The 19,336-nt window shown below is 36.2% G+C and overlaps 1 protein-coding gene across 17 annotated transcripts in view; it reads right to left on the reverse strand.

Annotated features, from left to right (window-relative positions):
* GPC5 (glypican 5) overlaps positions 1 to 19,336 on the reverse strand; it is a 609,707-nt gene that overhangs the window by 377,234 nt on the left and 213,137 nt on the right. The window contains exon 7 of one of the 17 annotated variants that reach the window (XM_077173572.1): positions 60 to 740. The exons of 14 other annotated variants lie outside the window; for them this stretch is intronic. In XM_077173572.1, coding sequence (XP_077029687.1) covers positions 702 to 740 — 39 coding nt within the window. In that variant the 3' untranslated portion in view covers positions 60 to 701. Of the gene's footprint in view, positions 1 to 59; positions 741 to 2,082; positions 5,953 to 7,669; positions 8,664 to 19,336 lie in introns of those variants that run through there. 2 more of the 17 variants (XM_077173573.1, XM_077173571.1) reach the window with 2 other exon arrangements.

Consider the following 19,336-nt stretch of genomic DNA (forward strand, 5'->3'; position numbering starts at 1 on the left):
GATCACATAATATACAAAAAATGAAAGCACACCAGTCAAAAGCAATTACTGTGTTTATTTTTCCTTTATATTGCTACATAGTGAATAAGAAGGGAAAATTTCAGATATGTGTTTCGTGCTGGATCACCAAGGGACGTTTATGACATCACATCACTGTAATTTAAAATAAAGCACTGTGGTACTCTGGTTTGATTTACTTTTAAAAATCCTCCTTATTTTACAACTAAAAATTCCCCATGCTTTTAACATGGAAGGGAATAATTTTCCTGTAATACATGCAAGGATAAATAAGAGCTGACAGATGGTATAATATACAATAAAAGTTTCTATTAGGTTCATAATACATCTTATACAAACACAGTCCTTACGCTCATATATTCCCAATGGCCTTGGTCTAGGTCCTAGTGAAATCAACAAGACCATTTCCATTAAATTTGCTGTATAGCATAAGAAAATTAACAGTTTTCCAGTCATTTCATATTTTTAATAAAAAATGTACAAAAATTTATTGCTTGTCTGGAGTATTGAGATGCATTGATTTTAATAATTTATGATTCCTCTGTGTTTATGTACTGCAGCCTGAAACCACACGATTAAGCTAACTATATACATAGTTAAGACAGCAAGAATATATAAAAGGAATGTATTAATATCAAAAGAAAATGGTGTTTTCCTTTTAGTTTGACTCTTTGGGCATGCATTCATTCCATAATGCCCAGAGGAAACTCAAAGCTGTGGATCTATAAAAAAACAAAGAAATTAGGTAAAGTCAACCATGACAAAAATAATAAAAAAGACAGGAAAAAGTGTATAGTTTTAGTTTTTGATAAATGCTCTAGCTCTAAGAATATCAATTGCCTAGAGAATTTAACCTATTAGTACTACATATTCTATTCTTTTGGGGTTCTGTTGTAGCTAGTTAACTGTAAACGAAATTCAATTAAGCAATGAAAACTTGGAAGATTTTATGCATGACAAAAAGAGACATGAAACTGTCTTTTCTCTTTCTATGTCAAAAGTAACCCTGGCCCCATGAGGACTTATTCGGGCTGTAGCTTTAAAAGACAATAAAAAAAGTTTCTATACATTGATTAGTAACAAAGGGAGGGCTATGGATAATCCCCAGACTTTGCTGAACGTGGGGGGAAACAGTGACAAAGGAGGAAAAGGCTGAGGTACCTAATGCCCTTTTTTGCCACAGCCTCTAATACAAAGGCCAGCTGCCCTCTGGATACCCTGACCTGGAAGACAGGGATGAGAGCAGTATGAAGACTCCCATAACCCAAGATAAAATTATCAGTGACCTGCTGCACCATTTAGGCACACACAATTTTTTTTTAACGGTCTGAATAGGATTATAGAAATATAGAATCATTAGGGTTTGAAGAGATTAAGTCCAACCATTGAATTTCATAATCTCAGACAGTGTGGGTTTACTAAAGGCAGGTCTTATTTGAATAACCTCGTCCCTTCTATGGCAAGATGACCCACTCAGTGGATGAGGAAAAGGCTGTGGATATTGTCTTCCTGTACTTTAGTAAAATATGTGACACCATTTCCCACACATTTTTCCTGAAGAAACTGTAGTGATGGCGAATAGAGTTACAAGCAGTTGGCAGACAGTCACAAGTAGTGTTTCCCAGGGCTCAGTACTGAGGACAGCCCTGTCAATCATCTTTACCAACAATCTGGACAAGGGAATTGGAAGCACCTTCATTAAGTTTGCAGACGCTATGAAGCTGATCTGCTAGAGGACAGGAAGGCTCTGTAGAAGATTCTAGACAGGCTGGATCTATGGGCCAAGGACAGTGGTATGAAGTCCAACAAGGTGCAGTGCTGGGTCTTGCAGCTGGGTGACAACAACCTCATGCAGTGCTACAGGCTGGCAGAAGAGTGGTGGAAAAGCTGCCCAGCAGAAGAGGACATGGGGATGTTGGTCAACAGCCACTGAACAAGAAACAGCCAGACGGCCAAGAAGGCCAAAGCCATCCTGGCCTGTATCAGCAATAGTGTGGCCAGCAGGACCAGGGCAGGGACTGTCCCCCTGTACTCAGCACTGGTGAGGCTGTGGCTGAGGAAACTGGAGTTCATTAGCCTGGAGAAATTAAGGTTCAGGTGGGACCTCATCACCTTCTACAACAATCACCTTCTATTACAACAGGAGATTGTACTGGGGTGGGGTGTCAGTCCCTTCTCTCAGGTAACAAGAAATAGAAGAAGAAATCACCTCAAGTTGGGTCAGGGGAGGTTTAGATTTGATATTTAAAATAATTTCTTCATAGAAAAGGAGCACTGGAACAGCCTGCCAGGGAAGTGGTTGAGTTACTGTCTCTGGATGTTTTTAAAAGATATGTAGATGTAACACTTAGGGACATGGTTTGGTGATGGACTTGGCAGTGTGGGTTAACAGTTGGACTCAATGATCTTAAAGGTCTTTTCTAACCTAAACAAATCTATGACTCTATAAGTGACAGCTGTGACAGAAAAAGAAAGATTTATTTAGGATTTTTTTCAAGAAATGAAAAAATGAACACAGAAACAAAAAAAAAAGTAGCTTACCCCAGGGGAAAAAAACCCAATTTTATTGTTGCAAACACCTTTACAGTTTGGTTATATTATAATCATTCAGTTGATATGCTGAATAAATGAGAAACTACAAAAAGCTATCTTCACAAAGTCTTTGAATGAGTGACAGGCACCACAAATACAGATTTTTCCTTTTTATTTACCTCTTTCCTTAGTTTTTTCTTCAAAAAGCAGGAGAACCATTAGGAAAATGAAATGGTTTGATCTGAGAAGTCTAACAACATGAAACTTCTAACTCTAGAACACGGCTATTGTTTTTGTTGTAGTGTGCAGTTAGCTGTGGATATGAAAAACCTTAATGAAAAACCATTCCTTGTAGTCAAACAGATTGAACTCCCAAGGGCATCTCTTATGTGTCATCCACATTGTGCTTTTTGATCTGATCAAATTTAATCTTTCATGCTTGCTGAATACACAGGTGGTGTCTTATAATGTTGCCTGCTCCTTGGATTTTCCATAGCCGTTTCTAAAATTTGTTTTCATGTTCTCAGTGCCCCCTGGGGCAAACACAGCTACACCTACTTTAAATTATTTTTGAAAGTTAAAGTATTTTTATCAGTATCTAACCCTTTTTATGTTATTTTCAACTTATTTTTTTCCACACATTTTTCAAACCACCATTTTAGTGCATTTTATAGACTAACAAGAAGAACTTGGGAGGCCAGTAGTTTTGAATGACACTCAATTCTAACCCACTTACCTGAGCATTATAAGTGCAAGTTCATGTAGTACATAGAAGAGAAACTGAGTGTATGACAAAACCGTGATGCCAGAGAGAAGGGAATGTTAGAAAGGTGGGATTTGTCAAAAGTGGTGGTTGAGAGTACATTTTTACTTTTTTTTCACTGCTACACAAAATAGGTGACTGATTACAAATGCAATAGCTATGAAGTAAGCAAGGCAGGAATACTAGTTATTTTTACAGATATTACTTGAAAAAGGTAAAACGGGAAAAGTAAAAGTTTACGTATTATGGTAACTATAGACAAAGGAATACTGACTTTGAAATTGCAGAAAGAGAATTATCAAAAATTTTTCAGAGGTTCTGCCAACATTTTGGAAAGTGCTGTGATAGGCTTTCAGAGGGTGGAGGGTGAGGGTGCATAGGGAAGAGTGGTTTATATTTTACATTAATTATAACAACTATAAAATCTTTTGGGAAGAAAATAACACCAAATAAATTCAGACAGCTTTCTTTCTGATTCCCACTGCTTAGGCTTTTAGATTAACCTTTCAGGAGACCATGCCTTTTTATTTACTCCACTTCATTTAGAAAGCCCCAATTCAAGAACCATGGACTTCAACATACCCCTTAAAAATTGAGAAATTTAAAGGATTTAGCAATAGGATAATGATGGTTGTTGGATAATGAGTCAGCATTGAGTCTGAGAGAACTGAAGTGCAGGGAAAGGAAACTGCAGTAAAACAAAGATGGAGCATATCTCTTTGGACGAGTTATTTCACTATGCATTTCAACACTTTTAACAACCAATAATTTAGCATCTAAATGCATAGCTTTGAAGTTAAAAAAATTATTTAACCAGGCTTTTAAGAATCATCCAGTTGAGCATGGAATAAACAGACTGTGGTGTGACTGAAGCATACAATGCAAAAAGCCATTTAGTCATAACTTCCTGATCTCACACTATGAAGAGTTAATCTTCATATTTGTGCACTGGTGAACCACCCTTACTAGTAAAAATTATTTTATCTTCAAATGTGTCTAACTTCTTTCTCTCATCATTATTCTTCATAAATTTCAGATTAAAGCTCAATTTCCAGATATTCCTTCTGAAAATTATTATAAACCAGGAATATATTTCCCAAACCATCTTCCATATTTCTTTGCTTTAAAGAGGAGGCTAAAGATGTATAAACAGCAGGTTCTGACTGAGAGTTATCTTTTCTAAACATAATAGCTTTCTCTGTATCTTCTATATGTTTCCACACTCCTTTAAACTATTGACTTCAGGTCTGCATCGTGGTATTGGTCTCCTCAAGGACAGATTTAAATGAAAAATAGCGTTTCCTGTCTCTACTATACACACTTTTGTTTAACCTTTCAAGGATGGCAATAAACGTGCCTGCACTTATTGTAATCTCAGACTGCTGAACTTTTTCCCGGAGTACTGCTTGCAAAGGCACAGCCACTGTTTCTGTGGATAGGGCCTACCCACAAAACATAATTATATGCATGTCTATTTTTTTTATTTTTTTGCAACATAAAAGTCAGACACTGATCTGAATTTTTAGTTTCTTTAATAGTACTGAAACCAATTCATGTCAGTGCATGGTTTAGGAGTTCTCTACTACTATCAATGAATAAAACAACCTTAGCTAGTGAAAACACTGCAATTCATTTTCACTCACAGATTATTTGCAGCAGTAATATATAAGGACATACGTTTTAAGGCTAATGGCCTAATAATTCACCTTTTTGCAGCTTCTTAAGATTAATTTAACTCAGTGCTCCTTGGGAGTGGTAGTTGGATATAATATTTCTTAGACCACTACGTCCTTTTAAAAACAAAGAAACAAATAAAAACTAAAACAAAAAGAAAAAACTTAGCTGCAAATTAAAACACAAAAAATTTCTGAGTGTTTCCTAGGGAAAGTAAAAGGAAGGAGGAAATAGAAGCAAATATTTAACTTGCATCTTCCAGCTTCTTGCCACAGAACCAGTCACATTCCCAGATCACAAATGAGATTTTTTTCAAGATGCTTAATTTAAACAAAAAGATTTTTTATGCCAGAAGCCCTGCTTGTACTACAGGATGGAGCAAAAGATGAAAACTGACATGAGAAACCAATGTGTTCCATGGCTAAAGCAATATTCTTACTCACTCCACTTTCTACATGAGAAAATTTGCTTATGCAAAGATTCTGATGTAGCTAAAAATGCTCATACCACAGGCACGTATTTATCTCTAAGATAGGAATCAAAACTATCATCACAGTCAGTGAAGATCCACTAAATACAGTCAATAGAGTCTACAGAGCTATTTGTGTCACTCTAAAACCAGACACTGACATTTGATCTGCTGGTTCTCTAGACACTATCGGTGCGCTGACAAGAGGCTCAATTCACTTGACCGCAGGTATTGATTTAGTGTCGTCTGAGACAGCAAAGTCTATCCTGCAGGGCCTCCAGCTGCTGCTCCTGTGACACCTGTGGGTCCCATGCCATATTTGCCAGCCACATGCAGGGGCCTGAGATAGGCTAAGACGTTTCAGAGAAGTCTTTGAGCAACTGAACAGAGCTTTACCATCTCAATGTGTGAACTGCTAAGGAAGTGAATTCCACGGCTTTCACGACTTAAAAAATACATTTAAAATGTCTCAGCTCACTGTCAGAGAAGGAAGTTCCTGAAAGATAAACCCCCACAACAGGCACAGATGTAAAAAAGGGAGACACTAATTTCCGGCCTACACAAAAGTGAAAGGTTTGGAATTAGCACACCAGGCAAAACATCACTGTGCAGACTGTGAGAAAAGCACAGGCAGCAACAAAAGGAAGATGCCAGGCCTGATGAAGCAGATCCAGGTAACTTATCCAGTTGAAAATTCCAACCATGGCAAACTGTGAGAAAAGGAAGCAATCGCTTACACACACGCCATCCCAAGTTATGGGAATGGCACATACACCTCGTGGATACTTGGGATTGGACTGTATAAGAGCAGTACCTCACTTGGGCACCCACACCACTGAGCAGACCAGGGTAAAGAAAGGCCAGCAGGAAGCTGCAGGAACCCCTGTGATGGTGATATCTTTTGCTTAATATCTCTCCCTTACTCATCCTCTTTCTCTTCTTCCCCATTCTCTTCCTATCTATCTCTACCTCATATTTATTTTTAAATAAAATCAATACTAATGGTCTCATTTGCACCTTAATTTGGGCAGAGGCATCCTTCACTAGTTGGACCCTAACATTAGTTCAGTGTATCACATTATTTTGGTGTCAAAAGTGGGATTAGAACAATGGCAATACCCAGACTTCTCCTCACACTTCTCCCCATCATCTAGAGCAAAATAATTGGGGACACAATGAAGCTCTTTCATTATTAAGTACCATCATAAAATCAGGGTTTGGGAGGCAAGGAAAAAATTTTTATTCAGATTAAATTCACAAACCATAGTCTATAGTATAAACTATTTAAGTAACACTATTTGATACAGCCTTAGATATCAAGGTCAGTGATACTATTCACACTATTCACACTTAGTTTGAGCATTCTTTTAGCACATTAATAGTGTAATTGTGGTGCAGAAATACAGGTGATTAAGTAGTAACAGCCATAGACAAGACTGACATAAAGTCAATGCAAAAATTAGGCATTTTTATTCCATCAAGTAAATCAGTTATTTCTACTAGTTTTACACTAAATATTTGCAGTGTGATTTGGAACAGACACAAGTGGGATTTTAGCTATTTATGTTTGGGAATTACATTGTACACACTTCATGAGGCAGCCATTAATCTTTTACAGCTGGGAAGCTTCAGTAAGTTAAGAACTATGTGATGGGTATAAATTAATATGATAGCAAATTTTTATTTAGAGGATTTTTAAAAGGCAATTTTGAATTGTTAATTTTATAACTTTCAATGTCTAAGCTTTAGGTGTACTTGGAGTATTCATTTTAAAAACAGAAATACAGGATTCAATTAGTTTTCCCAACCTTTTTGCAAAACTAGTTTTACCAAAACAATTTTGCTTTCCCAAACACCTATTAAAACCTTCTCTTTATTAGATTTAGCAATATCTAATATTAAAAAAGATATAATAAGCACTTAGATTATTAGAACTTAATTTCAGAAGCCTTATTAATTTTTTCAGAATTAATGTAATTTGTCTTTCACTTATTTATGACAATGAAACCAAATTAAGTAGCCAATTTATTTTTTCTATGTTTGAGTCTTTTATTTTCTGGCTCTGTGTCTCACTTTAGGCTGGAAAATGGAATTGGAATGAATAATCAAAGTATTTGGACTTGTGGGTCCAAAATGTTACTTTTTTTGCAAGGGCTATATTTATCTATAATATTTTTTTTAAAAAAAAAACTTCATATGTTTTTTTTCTCATTATTTTCTATTGTGATCATACAAAAGCAGGAGCAGATTTTACAAAGGATTCAGATATTCTGGTTTTTTAATCTTAAATGGATTTCTTTCTGCTCATACTAAGAAAGTTGCTATCACACTGTAGTATTAATTCTAAAAGGTTTCTGGGTGTTTATTCAGGCAAGATTGTGGCTGAGCATTACCAAGATAAAAGAATTATGAATATGTTAAGAATGTGTTGGAGAAAATATAAGTTGAGTATAAAAATCTTATTTACAAGCTATACAGACACATAAATGAATAATCATTTATTTTATTTTATTTATGTCATTATTTATTTTTTTACTGTTAATTGTGTAACAGTGTACTGTGCACTGTTACAATGGGATTTACTGGAAAAGCATCCAAGGTTTTTAGACACCTTAAGGGATGTGCAAAACTTCATCAATTATTCATTATGCTGACTAAAATTGATCATACAGTTTGTGATCTCTTAATCACTACTTTCTGCAGTACACATATTTGAACCAGTGCCAGCAACATTTTACATCTTAAAGAAAAAGCTTGCTTTTATTTCTTATTAGCCTTTATGAACAAAAGTGGAGTTATTCTGTAAGCACCAAGGTTCGCCCTTTTGCTTCCCTTCTACAATTTTTTTTTTTTTCTGGAGGGGTGGGGGTTGGCTGTGAGGAGGCGGGGGATTACGGTATGAAACTGTCATTAAGCTCTGCTAACTGAGCAGAACTTGTACTTGGAATGATCCTGTCTCTTGTGAAATTCTCTTTAAAATATCAGCCGAATTACTGAATTTTCAGTTCAGTGAACTGCTTATCTTAGCATTTGGACAAATGCCTACTTCCTCTACTCTACAAATTAAATGCATTACTTTCCCTTATCACAATATAAGTGGCTTCTGAATTGCCCTCTTGCATATTGACATCAGAGCTGTATCTGTAACATTCTCAGGGATTAGTTTCCATCTTCTTCACTCATCACTGCATTCCTTGCTGGTTCACTCTGCAACAAAAAGTTTACCACACTCTTAATGTTGGTTGTTTTTTGGTTTTTTTTTAATCTTAAGATGTACATCCATTTTGAGTTAGCTGTCTACAGTTAGTAAGTCCCCATTAGTACTAAGTTGCATGGGAGATATGACCTTCCAACGCAGGATTTTTATTTTTTTTTCTAATTGTCATCATTTGGCTAGGCAACTTAAAACTTATGGTTAGATCCAGATCATATATTCTGAGCATGTATGTGGACAAGATATCTTGGTCTGTTTCCTCAGGGTAAGCTCCAAAACTAAAAACTTGCTTCATGGAACACAAAATTGTCATTTTATCAGTTTCGATTTTTATCAGTATAACTTCAAACATTCTATGTTCTCTTTCTCAAAAGTTGTGGGGTTTGGCCAAGTTCTTCAGTTTGCAACTCTGAAGATAACAAATTGCTTCAAACAGTAAATCTTACCTATGTATTTGGTCTGACCTAATTTTTCATCCTAAAATGAACTTCCTTGTTGACCTTCACCTCTAGGATTTGCTCTCCTGTTCTTCCAGTTATTTCTCAGTTCTGTAAGTCCCTGATACAGAATAGATAGACCAGGAAATATCCTGGCTTCCTGGGGACATTGGTGAAGCAATGAATGTCCTGAAGTGACTAGAATTTTATAACTGATGCTCCAATGAAGACTTCATCTCTGACTCTAAGTTACCTACTACAAAGCTCCCAGCCAAGTTTTGATTGGACTGATTGGAATAATTTCTCCCCCAGGCTTTATCCATTCTTGTGCATCAGATTACCATTCCTAAATTACTGGCAATTAAAGATTGTGCGCTGCTTGCTCAGACATTCAAATTCACAGCCTGGCACATTAATTTCCTATGCCACTGGTTTTGCTTTAAATAAAAAAAGCAATCCACCAGCTGGGAGTAGCTGGAATGTGCTTGATTCTAACAACCTTGGTTTCATTTGGAGAGTGACTGTTTACATGAGTGTGCAGTCATAGGACAAGGGGAAATGGTTTTAAACTGAAAGACAGTAGGTTAGATTAGATATTAGGTAGAAATTATTTACTGTGAGAAGGACTGAGGTACTGGAAACAGGTTACCCAGAAACTTGTGGGTGGCCCATCCCTGAAATGTTTAAGGCCAGGTTGGATGGACTCCAGCAACCTATTGTAGTGGAAGGTCCTTGGCCTCAGCAGGGGAGTTGGAGATAAATGATCTTTAAGGTGCAAATCAAACCATTCTATGATTCCAGGACTCTACGATTTGGACAAGAAAAACATGGCAGAAGAGATGGAGGAAATGGGCTTTTAAAATTGCATAAAGAATGAGTTTGTCTAGAGTTATTTGCCACCTTCTAGAAAAAAATATATAGACTTTGCTTTAATTCCTTTTGTGAGGCTTTCAGCTAACTTAGTCTTATTTTACATTTTCTGGGACATATTTGATTTTTTCATCATCCTTTTTCTTTTTTAATTTCATTTTTCATCCTTCATTTTTGTTCAGCAAGGTACAAGCATATGCATCATCTCCATGGAAACTAAATCTCATGGTTGCCATCAGTACTGTCTTTTTTGGCTACTTGGTTACCCAAACACTGGGGCTGTGTGGGGCCAAACAGTCCCTATGCAAACTAGTTCATTTACAAAGAAAAAAAAATAAATCTCTTTCAGGCCACACTTGGTCCAACATTTTTCCTCTCTAGCTTTCTCTGATTTCTAGGCCAGTTTGCATGATGACATTGGAAATGTCAAACAAAGTAAGTTTTCTTTTATCTGCCAAAAAATTAATATCTTTTTCCCGATACATCTACTATAAGAAAAGCTCTTTAGTTTATGCCAGAGTAATAAAATCTTCAATGAATGAAAAATTAAAAATAAGCTTATTCAGGTAGAGCTAAGCAACTTGCTTTGCAGTAATGTACTTAAAGTAGGGGACAAGAAAAATTGTGAGAAGTCTCCACAGCTTTTCTCTAGACACAGCTAGATGATCACTCTGACCGATTCCATTCTTTCAGCACTTGCTTTTCTGTTACTGAAGTTTGTAATATCTTATTAAAATTCTCTTAGGGTGTTGAGATGTTTCAAGGGGCTTATTTCTTTCCACTAATATCTAGCTTCCTGATTATCAGTTCATTTACGTTTTCCAAGGAATCACTTATTTTTTTGAGACAGTGTAATTTTTGTGCAGGCCTGACTGTTATCTCATTTGCTTGCAAAGCGACAATTAATTCCTGATATATAGCCACTAGTGTACAGCCCGTGGCGGCTGCACTATGAAATACTCATTCACTCATCTTAAATTTGTAGGAAAACATACTAAAACTTGTATAAGGTTTAGGGGGGGATTGTTTGGTTTAGGTTTTTTTCCATAGAAATGAAATTAATGTTGACACATATGTACACATATTATCTGCTTCAAGGCAGTTTTTATTAATTGTATTTAAAACTATAATACTCTGCATTGGATCCTCTTGTTATTTCATTTTCTTTTGAAATTTTCCAGAAGACTGACATTTTAGACATAAAGTCCCTCTGTGCACTTCCTTTAGATGCTTGTTATAAAAAACTAGCTAGTGTCTAGTGAGACCATGTATTGGAGTTAGAAAACTACTTTTAAGCAAAAAATTAGACTGACAATCTTTAAAAATGTGTAGGGAACTTTCCCCAACCACTTAATCACTGATTAACAAAACTATTTAGAATGGACATTTCTATGAGAGGTTAACAGGACTTTTGCCTTGACATTGGTGAAAACCTTCTTCAGAGAAATCTGAGATCTAAGGGAAAGTCAGCTAACAGATCAGATGTCTTTAAATGGATGGTCTGACTGATAAACTTTTGTGGACTGAAGTGATGTGAAGGGTAAGAAATATTTTTTAACTGAGAAATTATACTGAGGCAGCAGATGGAGACAGTTTGAAGAAACTGTAGCATATAGTATGTAGGGTAAAAAGTATGTGAAGAGAAGTGGAACACAGGTTTCAATTAAATTTACACATTTGGATCACTGGGGACAGTCCAGATTTGAAAAGACAAAGGTCATAGGAAAGGACATAGCAGCGTTCTGCAAGCCGGAACAGAACTTTATTCCAATCCTCATAACTGCCTTAACTTTTCTTCTAATGTTTACACAAGATTTAATTTCTTTTGCCTCTAAGTTAGAACAAAACAACCTGCTAAGTATCTGTATCTTGAAAAAATATTTTTTCATTAAGGTAAATAAAGTCTTCATAGCACTAGTATAAGGGGTTCTGTTCCATTCCTGCTGAAGTAGCAGTAAATTTCAAAGTGTTTATAATTAATGCTGTCTACATTAATGAATGTTTAACCAATGTAATATATCTATCCCCTTATCTGCAATAATGGACTCCAGTAGCAAAAAGACAAGAAAGAAAAACTATACAGTGTTAAAAGATAAGACAAAAATAACTCCTGAGCTAACATATATTATTTACCAGTCACAGGCTGCAATCTAAAGCTTAGAGGAAGAAAAAGAAAATTTTGATTTGGTATTGCTGAGCTTAGCATGGCTACCACAACACCCTCACTAGATTACAACTGCAAAGATTTACTTGATTCTTTCTTTAAATCTCTTAACTATCTCAATTTTTTACAAAGCTACACTCTCATGGAAAGTACTTGGAACTCTATTTGAAGTTCACAAATCTAAAAATGTCAGGGCATGAAAATACCCTGATCTATCAAAACATTTGGCAGAACAAGTTTATCTATAAATCTATCAGGCAATTGCATGAGGACATTGTATGAGGACAGTCTTCAAAAAAGGGCAAGAAGGACCCTGGTAACTATGTGCCAGTCAGGATCCATACTGGGTCCAGTATTGCTTAACTTATTGATCAATTACTTGGATGAAGGGACAGAGGCCTCTTCAGCAAGTTCACTGAGGACACAAACCTGTGAGGAGTGGCCGATAGCCCAGAGGGCACTGCAGCCCTTCAGAGGGACCCAACAGTCATCAGAGATGGGCAGAGAAGAACCATCTGAAATTCAACAGAGACAAATGCAGAGTCCTACACCTGGAGAAGAAGAACCCCATGCAACAGCACAGGCTGGGGGCCAACTTGCTGGACAGCAGTTCTGCAGAGAAGGACCTGGAGGTCCTGGTGACCAACAAGCTGTCTGTGAGGCAGCAGCGTGACTTTGTGGCCAAGAAGGACAATGATGTCCTGGGGTGCATTAGGGAAAGCTTTGCCAGTAGATCAAGGGACTACTCAGCCCTCGTGAGGCACAGAAGTACTGTGTCCAGTTCTGGGTTCCTTAGTAGAAAAGAAACATGGAGATCCTGGAAGAGGTCCAAGGGATGGCAATGGAGATGTTTGCAACAGGCAATGGACTGGAGCATCTCTTTTACAAGGAAAGGCTGAGGGAGCTGGGCCTGTTTAGCCTCGAAAAAGAAGTCTGAGAGGGACCTCATCAATATCTATAAGTATCTGAAAGGAGAGTGCCAAGATGATATTTCCAGGCTCTGTTTGGCGGTGCTGAGAAACACGACAGGAGGCAATGGGCAGAAACTGATGCACAGGAACTTCCACCTAAATATGAGGAAAAACTTCTTTACTGTGTGGGTGACCACGCATTGGAACAGATTGTCCAGACAGATTGTGGAGTCTCCACCACTGAAGACATTCAAGAACAGTCTGGACACAACCTTGTGACATGTGCTCTAGGCTGACCTGGCTTGAGCAGTAAAGTTGAACCAGATGACCCACTGTGGTGCTTTCCAACCTTACCCATTCTGTGGTTCTGTGACATTAGAAGTCACAGTTGATACCATGAAATGACATATATATGTATATGTATATATGCATAGTCTGCATGTAAGTAGGAAATTTCTCATCTCTAGATACATGCACACAGAGTAACATTATTCCTTTCTTGCTTTCCTTGCCTCTTTTCAGCCAAATTCCCTCCTTTGTTTGTTTCTTTTCTTCTTTTCTTTCTTTTTTTATTTCTGGGGCATGTATTGCCTTCCCTTTTTTCCAATGTTTCTTCTTCTTGCTAGTCTTCGCCATTAAATATTTACTAGTATATATGTCATATTTCAGTTTTTTCCCCCTAGACCAATTGTTGCATTTTGCTCCAATTTTCATCTGCCTTTCAGTGAATATTTTCTGCTTCTACTCATCTTTACTCTTTTCCAGAACCTTTGCTATTTTTTTTTTCTCTTCCATTCAGCTATTTAGTTATTACTATTCAGATTTCCATTTGTAATCTTTATCTTTAGGTCACACGCTACCTGTGTAATTGTAAACTGCATGCAGCACACACATAGTTTTAGGATGTGTTTCTATGCAAAGCTTAAGTTATATTTTAATTCATTTAAATATGACAGCAATAGATGTGAGTAGGCAGAAAAAAAGGTCTGCTTCAGCATATTTGGGAGATGTAGTGAGTGGGATCTATTACTTTAATAAATGATGTATTTCATTCAGTTTTCAGCTTGTTTTTAAACAAGCCCCATTGCCATTCTGTTCATACTCTGCCCAACACTTCTTGTTGATCTTAAAGACACTCAATAAGAACTACTGCAGCATTACACAGACCTTCTCTGTCTTTTGTTTTCTGCATAGATATCAATTTGTTAAACAATCTGAATCTTTGATGACTTACAAAACAGTTCAGCTAATGGTCCATGCTTTAATGCATCTTATCAGCAGCAAACATCTGCCTAAAAATGGCTATGCTTTCATGACTGTCAGGCTCTAGGGGAAATGTGAAGATAGATGTCATTTTGCTGATCAGGTTTAAAACAAGGACTGAAAGATAAAAGTTCCTGGTTCTAAGCAGCAATTCCATGTAAATAATTTATAGTCGAAAAATAATATGCTATTCAACACTTAGAGGAAGGAATCTTCTGTGTCTCTGTTATAATAATTCCTTTAGAATTCTTCCAATTAATATTCAAAGATTACCAACTTCCTATCTATAAATGAGTTGCTTATTAATAATACATAAGCTGTTCTCCTTTCTTTTGATGAGGCAGAGCACAACATGCTGCAAAGGGTATTGACAGGAAAATACATGCTTTGGAACTGTTGTGAAGCTATTTACCATTCATGAAGTAACTTACTAATAATAGTTGCCTGCTTATGAAAACTCAAATGTCAAGGCTTTAACAGGGCACTGAGATCAAAAAGGATTAGTAACAAATGACCTAGAACTGAATTATTTCTTATAAAACTGCATAGAGCAATGTGTCCAATTTGATTTGCACATACATGTGCAACACATGCAAGAATTTTTGTTTGCTGGAAAATTCAGCGGAGAAATATGACAAGCAAAAAAGCTGTTTGTAAATACCTTATTTACGGGCTATAGATATCAATAAATAACAACAGAAATAAAGGGATCATTACACCAGTGTGCCTTTGAGGAAACAGAGGAACTATTCATAAAATCAAAGAATGAAATATGCTGAGTTGGAAGGGACCCATCAGGATTGTTAAGTCCAACTTCTGGCCCTGCACAGGGCACCCCAAGAGTCACACCATGTGCCTGAAAATGTTGTCCAAGCAATGACTTAAGTCAGTGGACAAAAGCTAAGTAAAGGTTGCCTTCCACACCCAACATCAATTTATCTAAAGCATGTACAAATCAAACACAATAACAAGAACTGTAGAGCAGTGATGTACTGGATGAAACTTCATAACTACATGCCGATCATTTTGACATGTTCAGCTGTTTAATATCATGCCTGACTGCTCCTTTATGGCTTATGATTTTCTTTTGTTAAATATGACAAGTCTAAATAAATTTGAACCCAAGTGAATTAAAACACTGATTTATTTCCTTTGGCTAAAATCCCATATGTACAAACTGAATTCATGATTTTGCTACTGCTAATTCAATGATAGAAATTTACAGCCATCTAAGAATTCATCTAATTGCTGCATATTCTGTAATTCTACTGCACAAGTATGTGTATAGATCCTTTAAGATAAAAGACAGTCAGACACTATTCCTCACAGGAAGGACCATAGCCATTATCCAAGACAATTTTTTTTTCTTTTTTTTTTTTTATAAGCAGAGAAGCCAAGACTTTGCTGGCTCTTAAAATAAATTTGAAACTGGTTTATATATGGTAAATGTGGCATTGTATTGATCAAAGAAACTAGTATGTTATAAACACTAGAATAATGTTTCCTAAAGGACAAAAATGGATTGCACACAAATGAGCAGTCTGCTCAGGCAGCATCACTAAGCCATACCAAGATCTAGTTAGTATTGTAAAAACTAAAGTTAATCAGCACAGCATTGGGATGGGAAGGAGAATATACATTACAGCATTTTGTCTACTTTATAAAATAAATCTCAGTGATTAGTTTATTTTTCTTAGGAGAATCTCTTCTATGGTCCTGCCTTTAAAGAAAGAAAGAAAGAAAGAAGAAATTTAGAAAGAAAGAAATTTAATACAGTCCATCTCCATTTTTCCTTAGATTAAAAGTTTTCCAGAGCAATAGGCAGGCACACAAATAGGAAAGAAACATTGTTCTCAAACGCAGTCCTGATTTTGCACATTTTTTCTTACATATGTGACATACATGCTTATCTCTTTATAATTTCATCATATCACTTTCTATATTTCCTCTGCGTGTTGGAAAATGCTGACTGAAAAAATGTAGCTGTCAAAATAAACAAGCAACTGTGAAAGACAAAAGAACTAGAGGTACAAGAAAATTAGGAGGTAGAATTTGTGTGAAAAAAATGAGAAAAAGCCTTCTTTCTTGAAAGGCAATTATTAAGTTTTCAAAGCTACATCAATTATTGTGCTAAGACAGTACACTAAAAAATGCAAAAAAACCCCACCAAACTGCTGCCCCACCCCAAAATAGATGCAAAAGGGAAAAAAAAATTATAAATAATTCATGTTTCAATTTACCAAAAAAAGAACTAAGTTGCAATTTATATGGAAAATCAGCTTCTTGGTGTTTCTCTAGGAATTTGTCATGGAAAAGAAAAGGATAGCAATAATGTTACTGAAGTCCCTATTTCCTGTTAATTTGTGCCTTTTAGAAACCAAAAGGCCAATTGGAATCTGATAAGAGCAAATTGCAATGAAGTTGAATATCTGATAGGAAGTCTTCTAGGAAGATCGGAAGGATCTTATTGTTTGAATTTGAAAGATAGTTTTCCAAAATAAGCATGACTAACTGCACTAAATTCTATGCTTTCTATTTAAAAACACAAATTAAAAGATCTTCAAAATGTGAGTCAAGTATTGCCTAAGTTTCTGCTGCCTTGAATGTGAATGTGAACATAGGAACATACAGTTTCCTTTCAGTGGAATAAATTTCACTAAAATACCTTCTTGAAAGGGAAGAAAAGCTGCCATTCTCACTGGAGTAATACCAGAAGGGACATACAATTGCAAATGCAGAAGTTTAATTTCTGAACACCTGTAGCAGAAGCAGCAGCCATGACCAAATTCTGTATAGCAGAGGAACCATGTTGATGTGTGCTAAGGAGGAAGCAGAGGATGACAAGACTAATAAATCCATTCCTGAAGAGCTTAAATTCAGTTTCTGCAAGAGTTTGCTCCTTTGGTCACAAGAATTTACCTCTCTTGCCCTGCAAGCAATTCTGTCAGAATAAGACTGCTTATTCATAGTTGAGCTTCCCCACCCTCTTGCAATAAAAGAAGATAGTAATTTTTTTAAATTCAATATAATCCTATGATATTGATATTTTTATGGTTAATATAATATAATACAATATAACTGGATATAATATAGGCAAGGGTGTTGGATATATTTATTTGAAAACAAAAAACGTGGGTTTAGCATGCTGGAAGGAACTTCACTGTCAAAGATCTTGGCTTGTTTGCTAGTTGAAAGGTGTTATCTGATTCCTAAGATGGTTCAGATACACATAAGGCTCTGCATATAAAAACAAGAAGCCCCAAAGCCTCTACAACTGCACAAAGTGATTTCTGAAGTTTTGGCCAGGTTATTTTATCACAGTAGGGTGATCAGACATAATTTACCACAATAGGGTGGTCAGACATAATTTACTTCTGGTAAGACAATTGCAAGATTTTCCCAGGGAATGAGGCAAAGATGAGCCTGTAGGTCCTTGGGCTGACCTTCAGGCTTTTATTTCTTTCCAGTCACCATGTACTTTCCCAGATCTCCATGATGTTCCAAAGATGACAGAGAGCAGCCTTGCAAGCACATCAGCCAACTTTCTTAATTCTCTTGGTTGCTGCCCCAAAGTCTGTATGCTGCTTCTGTCCTTCCTTACTTCATTCAGGATACTGAACTCCCTGATTTTATAGTGATTGCAGCCAAAGCTACTGCCAACTGATATATCCCTAGGAAGTTCCTCTAACTGAATATCTATCTGTTCTGTCTGAGAGCCTTCATGTACAGAAGCAATAAAAACACTTTCACAAAATTAAGAGCAATTCAGCTGTTGAAGTAAATGAAACTGGAAAATGTGGACAAAGCTGAAAATTAAAAAAAAAACCACAAAAAAATATACAGGGTGAAACCCTAAGATTTTACCAACTGTAGCAGTTTTTGATAAATCTCTAGCTTAAGTAAATGGGAACTCTTATTTTGGTAATATATCGCATCTTAAAAATAAATTCAGTTTTCATTGATTTTGAAAGTAACACTTGCAAGTATGAAGGTAATAGCTTTTTGATTGATTCAGTCAGAATGATTTAGGCTTTGTGAATAAAGGGGAAATTAATCAGTAAGGGTTGATTTAGGGCCTCTTTCATAATATGGATTTCCATTTTTGTGTGTCATTGTTCTGTTGTTAAAAACCTGATGGACTGTTTGCACTGAGGTGAATGATTAAATGTCTCTAACTAGGAGTGACAGAGAAGTGAGGCTATCTTTAAAGAATTAAAGCCTTCCTGAAATTAAATTCAACAATCAAATCTAATGTAAGAAAGTCTGCAGGAACCTATAAAGTAAACAAGCAGAAATGGAAACATTTTCCATTTCAGACAGAGCAGCTCAGAAAGGAGAACTATTGCAGAAATTAACTTTCAGCAAGTGAAAAAATTGGTTAGGAGGCAATAAAGAAATTAATTGAGGTATTTGTGACAGGCATTCAGCATGCAAAACACTTCCACTTCCACAAGACTAGTTTGACAAGAATCACCACATAACATTGTTCCTTACTGGACTTTGAGTTTCTTTTTTTTTTTTCCCCATATAGATAAATGCTATCTCAGCAAGGGCCAAAACATTATTAGACTTGCTAAGGAAAGCTGTGATTGAAATGGAGGTTACTGGATAGTGAGCTGAACAAGTAGTTTTTTGGCTTTTTCTCTATTAAAAATAATTATTCAGGAAATGTTGGACTATAGGAGTAGATACCAGTTTTGTGCCAAAATTTCTGTAAACTAATCTACTTTCATGCCATTGGACTGGAACTATTACAGGACAGAACCACAAATAAAATTCCAAACAATGCTCGTTTCTTTTCCCTCATAGACAAGACAAAAGAGGTCCCAGTTATCTGCTACCTTTAAGCAGAGGACAATCCCATCATAGTTATTTTTCCCTAGCCACAAAACCAGACAGATGATAGAGGATATTTCTGTGATTATGCATAAAGATGCTTTCTGTATGCGTGTGTATAAGTGTATACACTTGCATAACTTGCTAAAAGGAAGAAAGAAATTGATAAGAAAACCTATAAAGAA

The sequence above is a fragment of the Agelaius phoeniceus genome, chromosome 2 (genome assembly GCF_051311805.1).
Source record: "Agelaius phoeniceus isolate bAgePho1 chromosome 2, bAgePho1.hap1, whole genome shotgun sequence".
Classification (NCBI taxonomy): Eukaryota; Metazoa; Chordata; class Aves; order Passeriformes; family Icteridae; genus Agelaius; species Agelaius phoeniceus.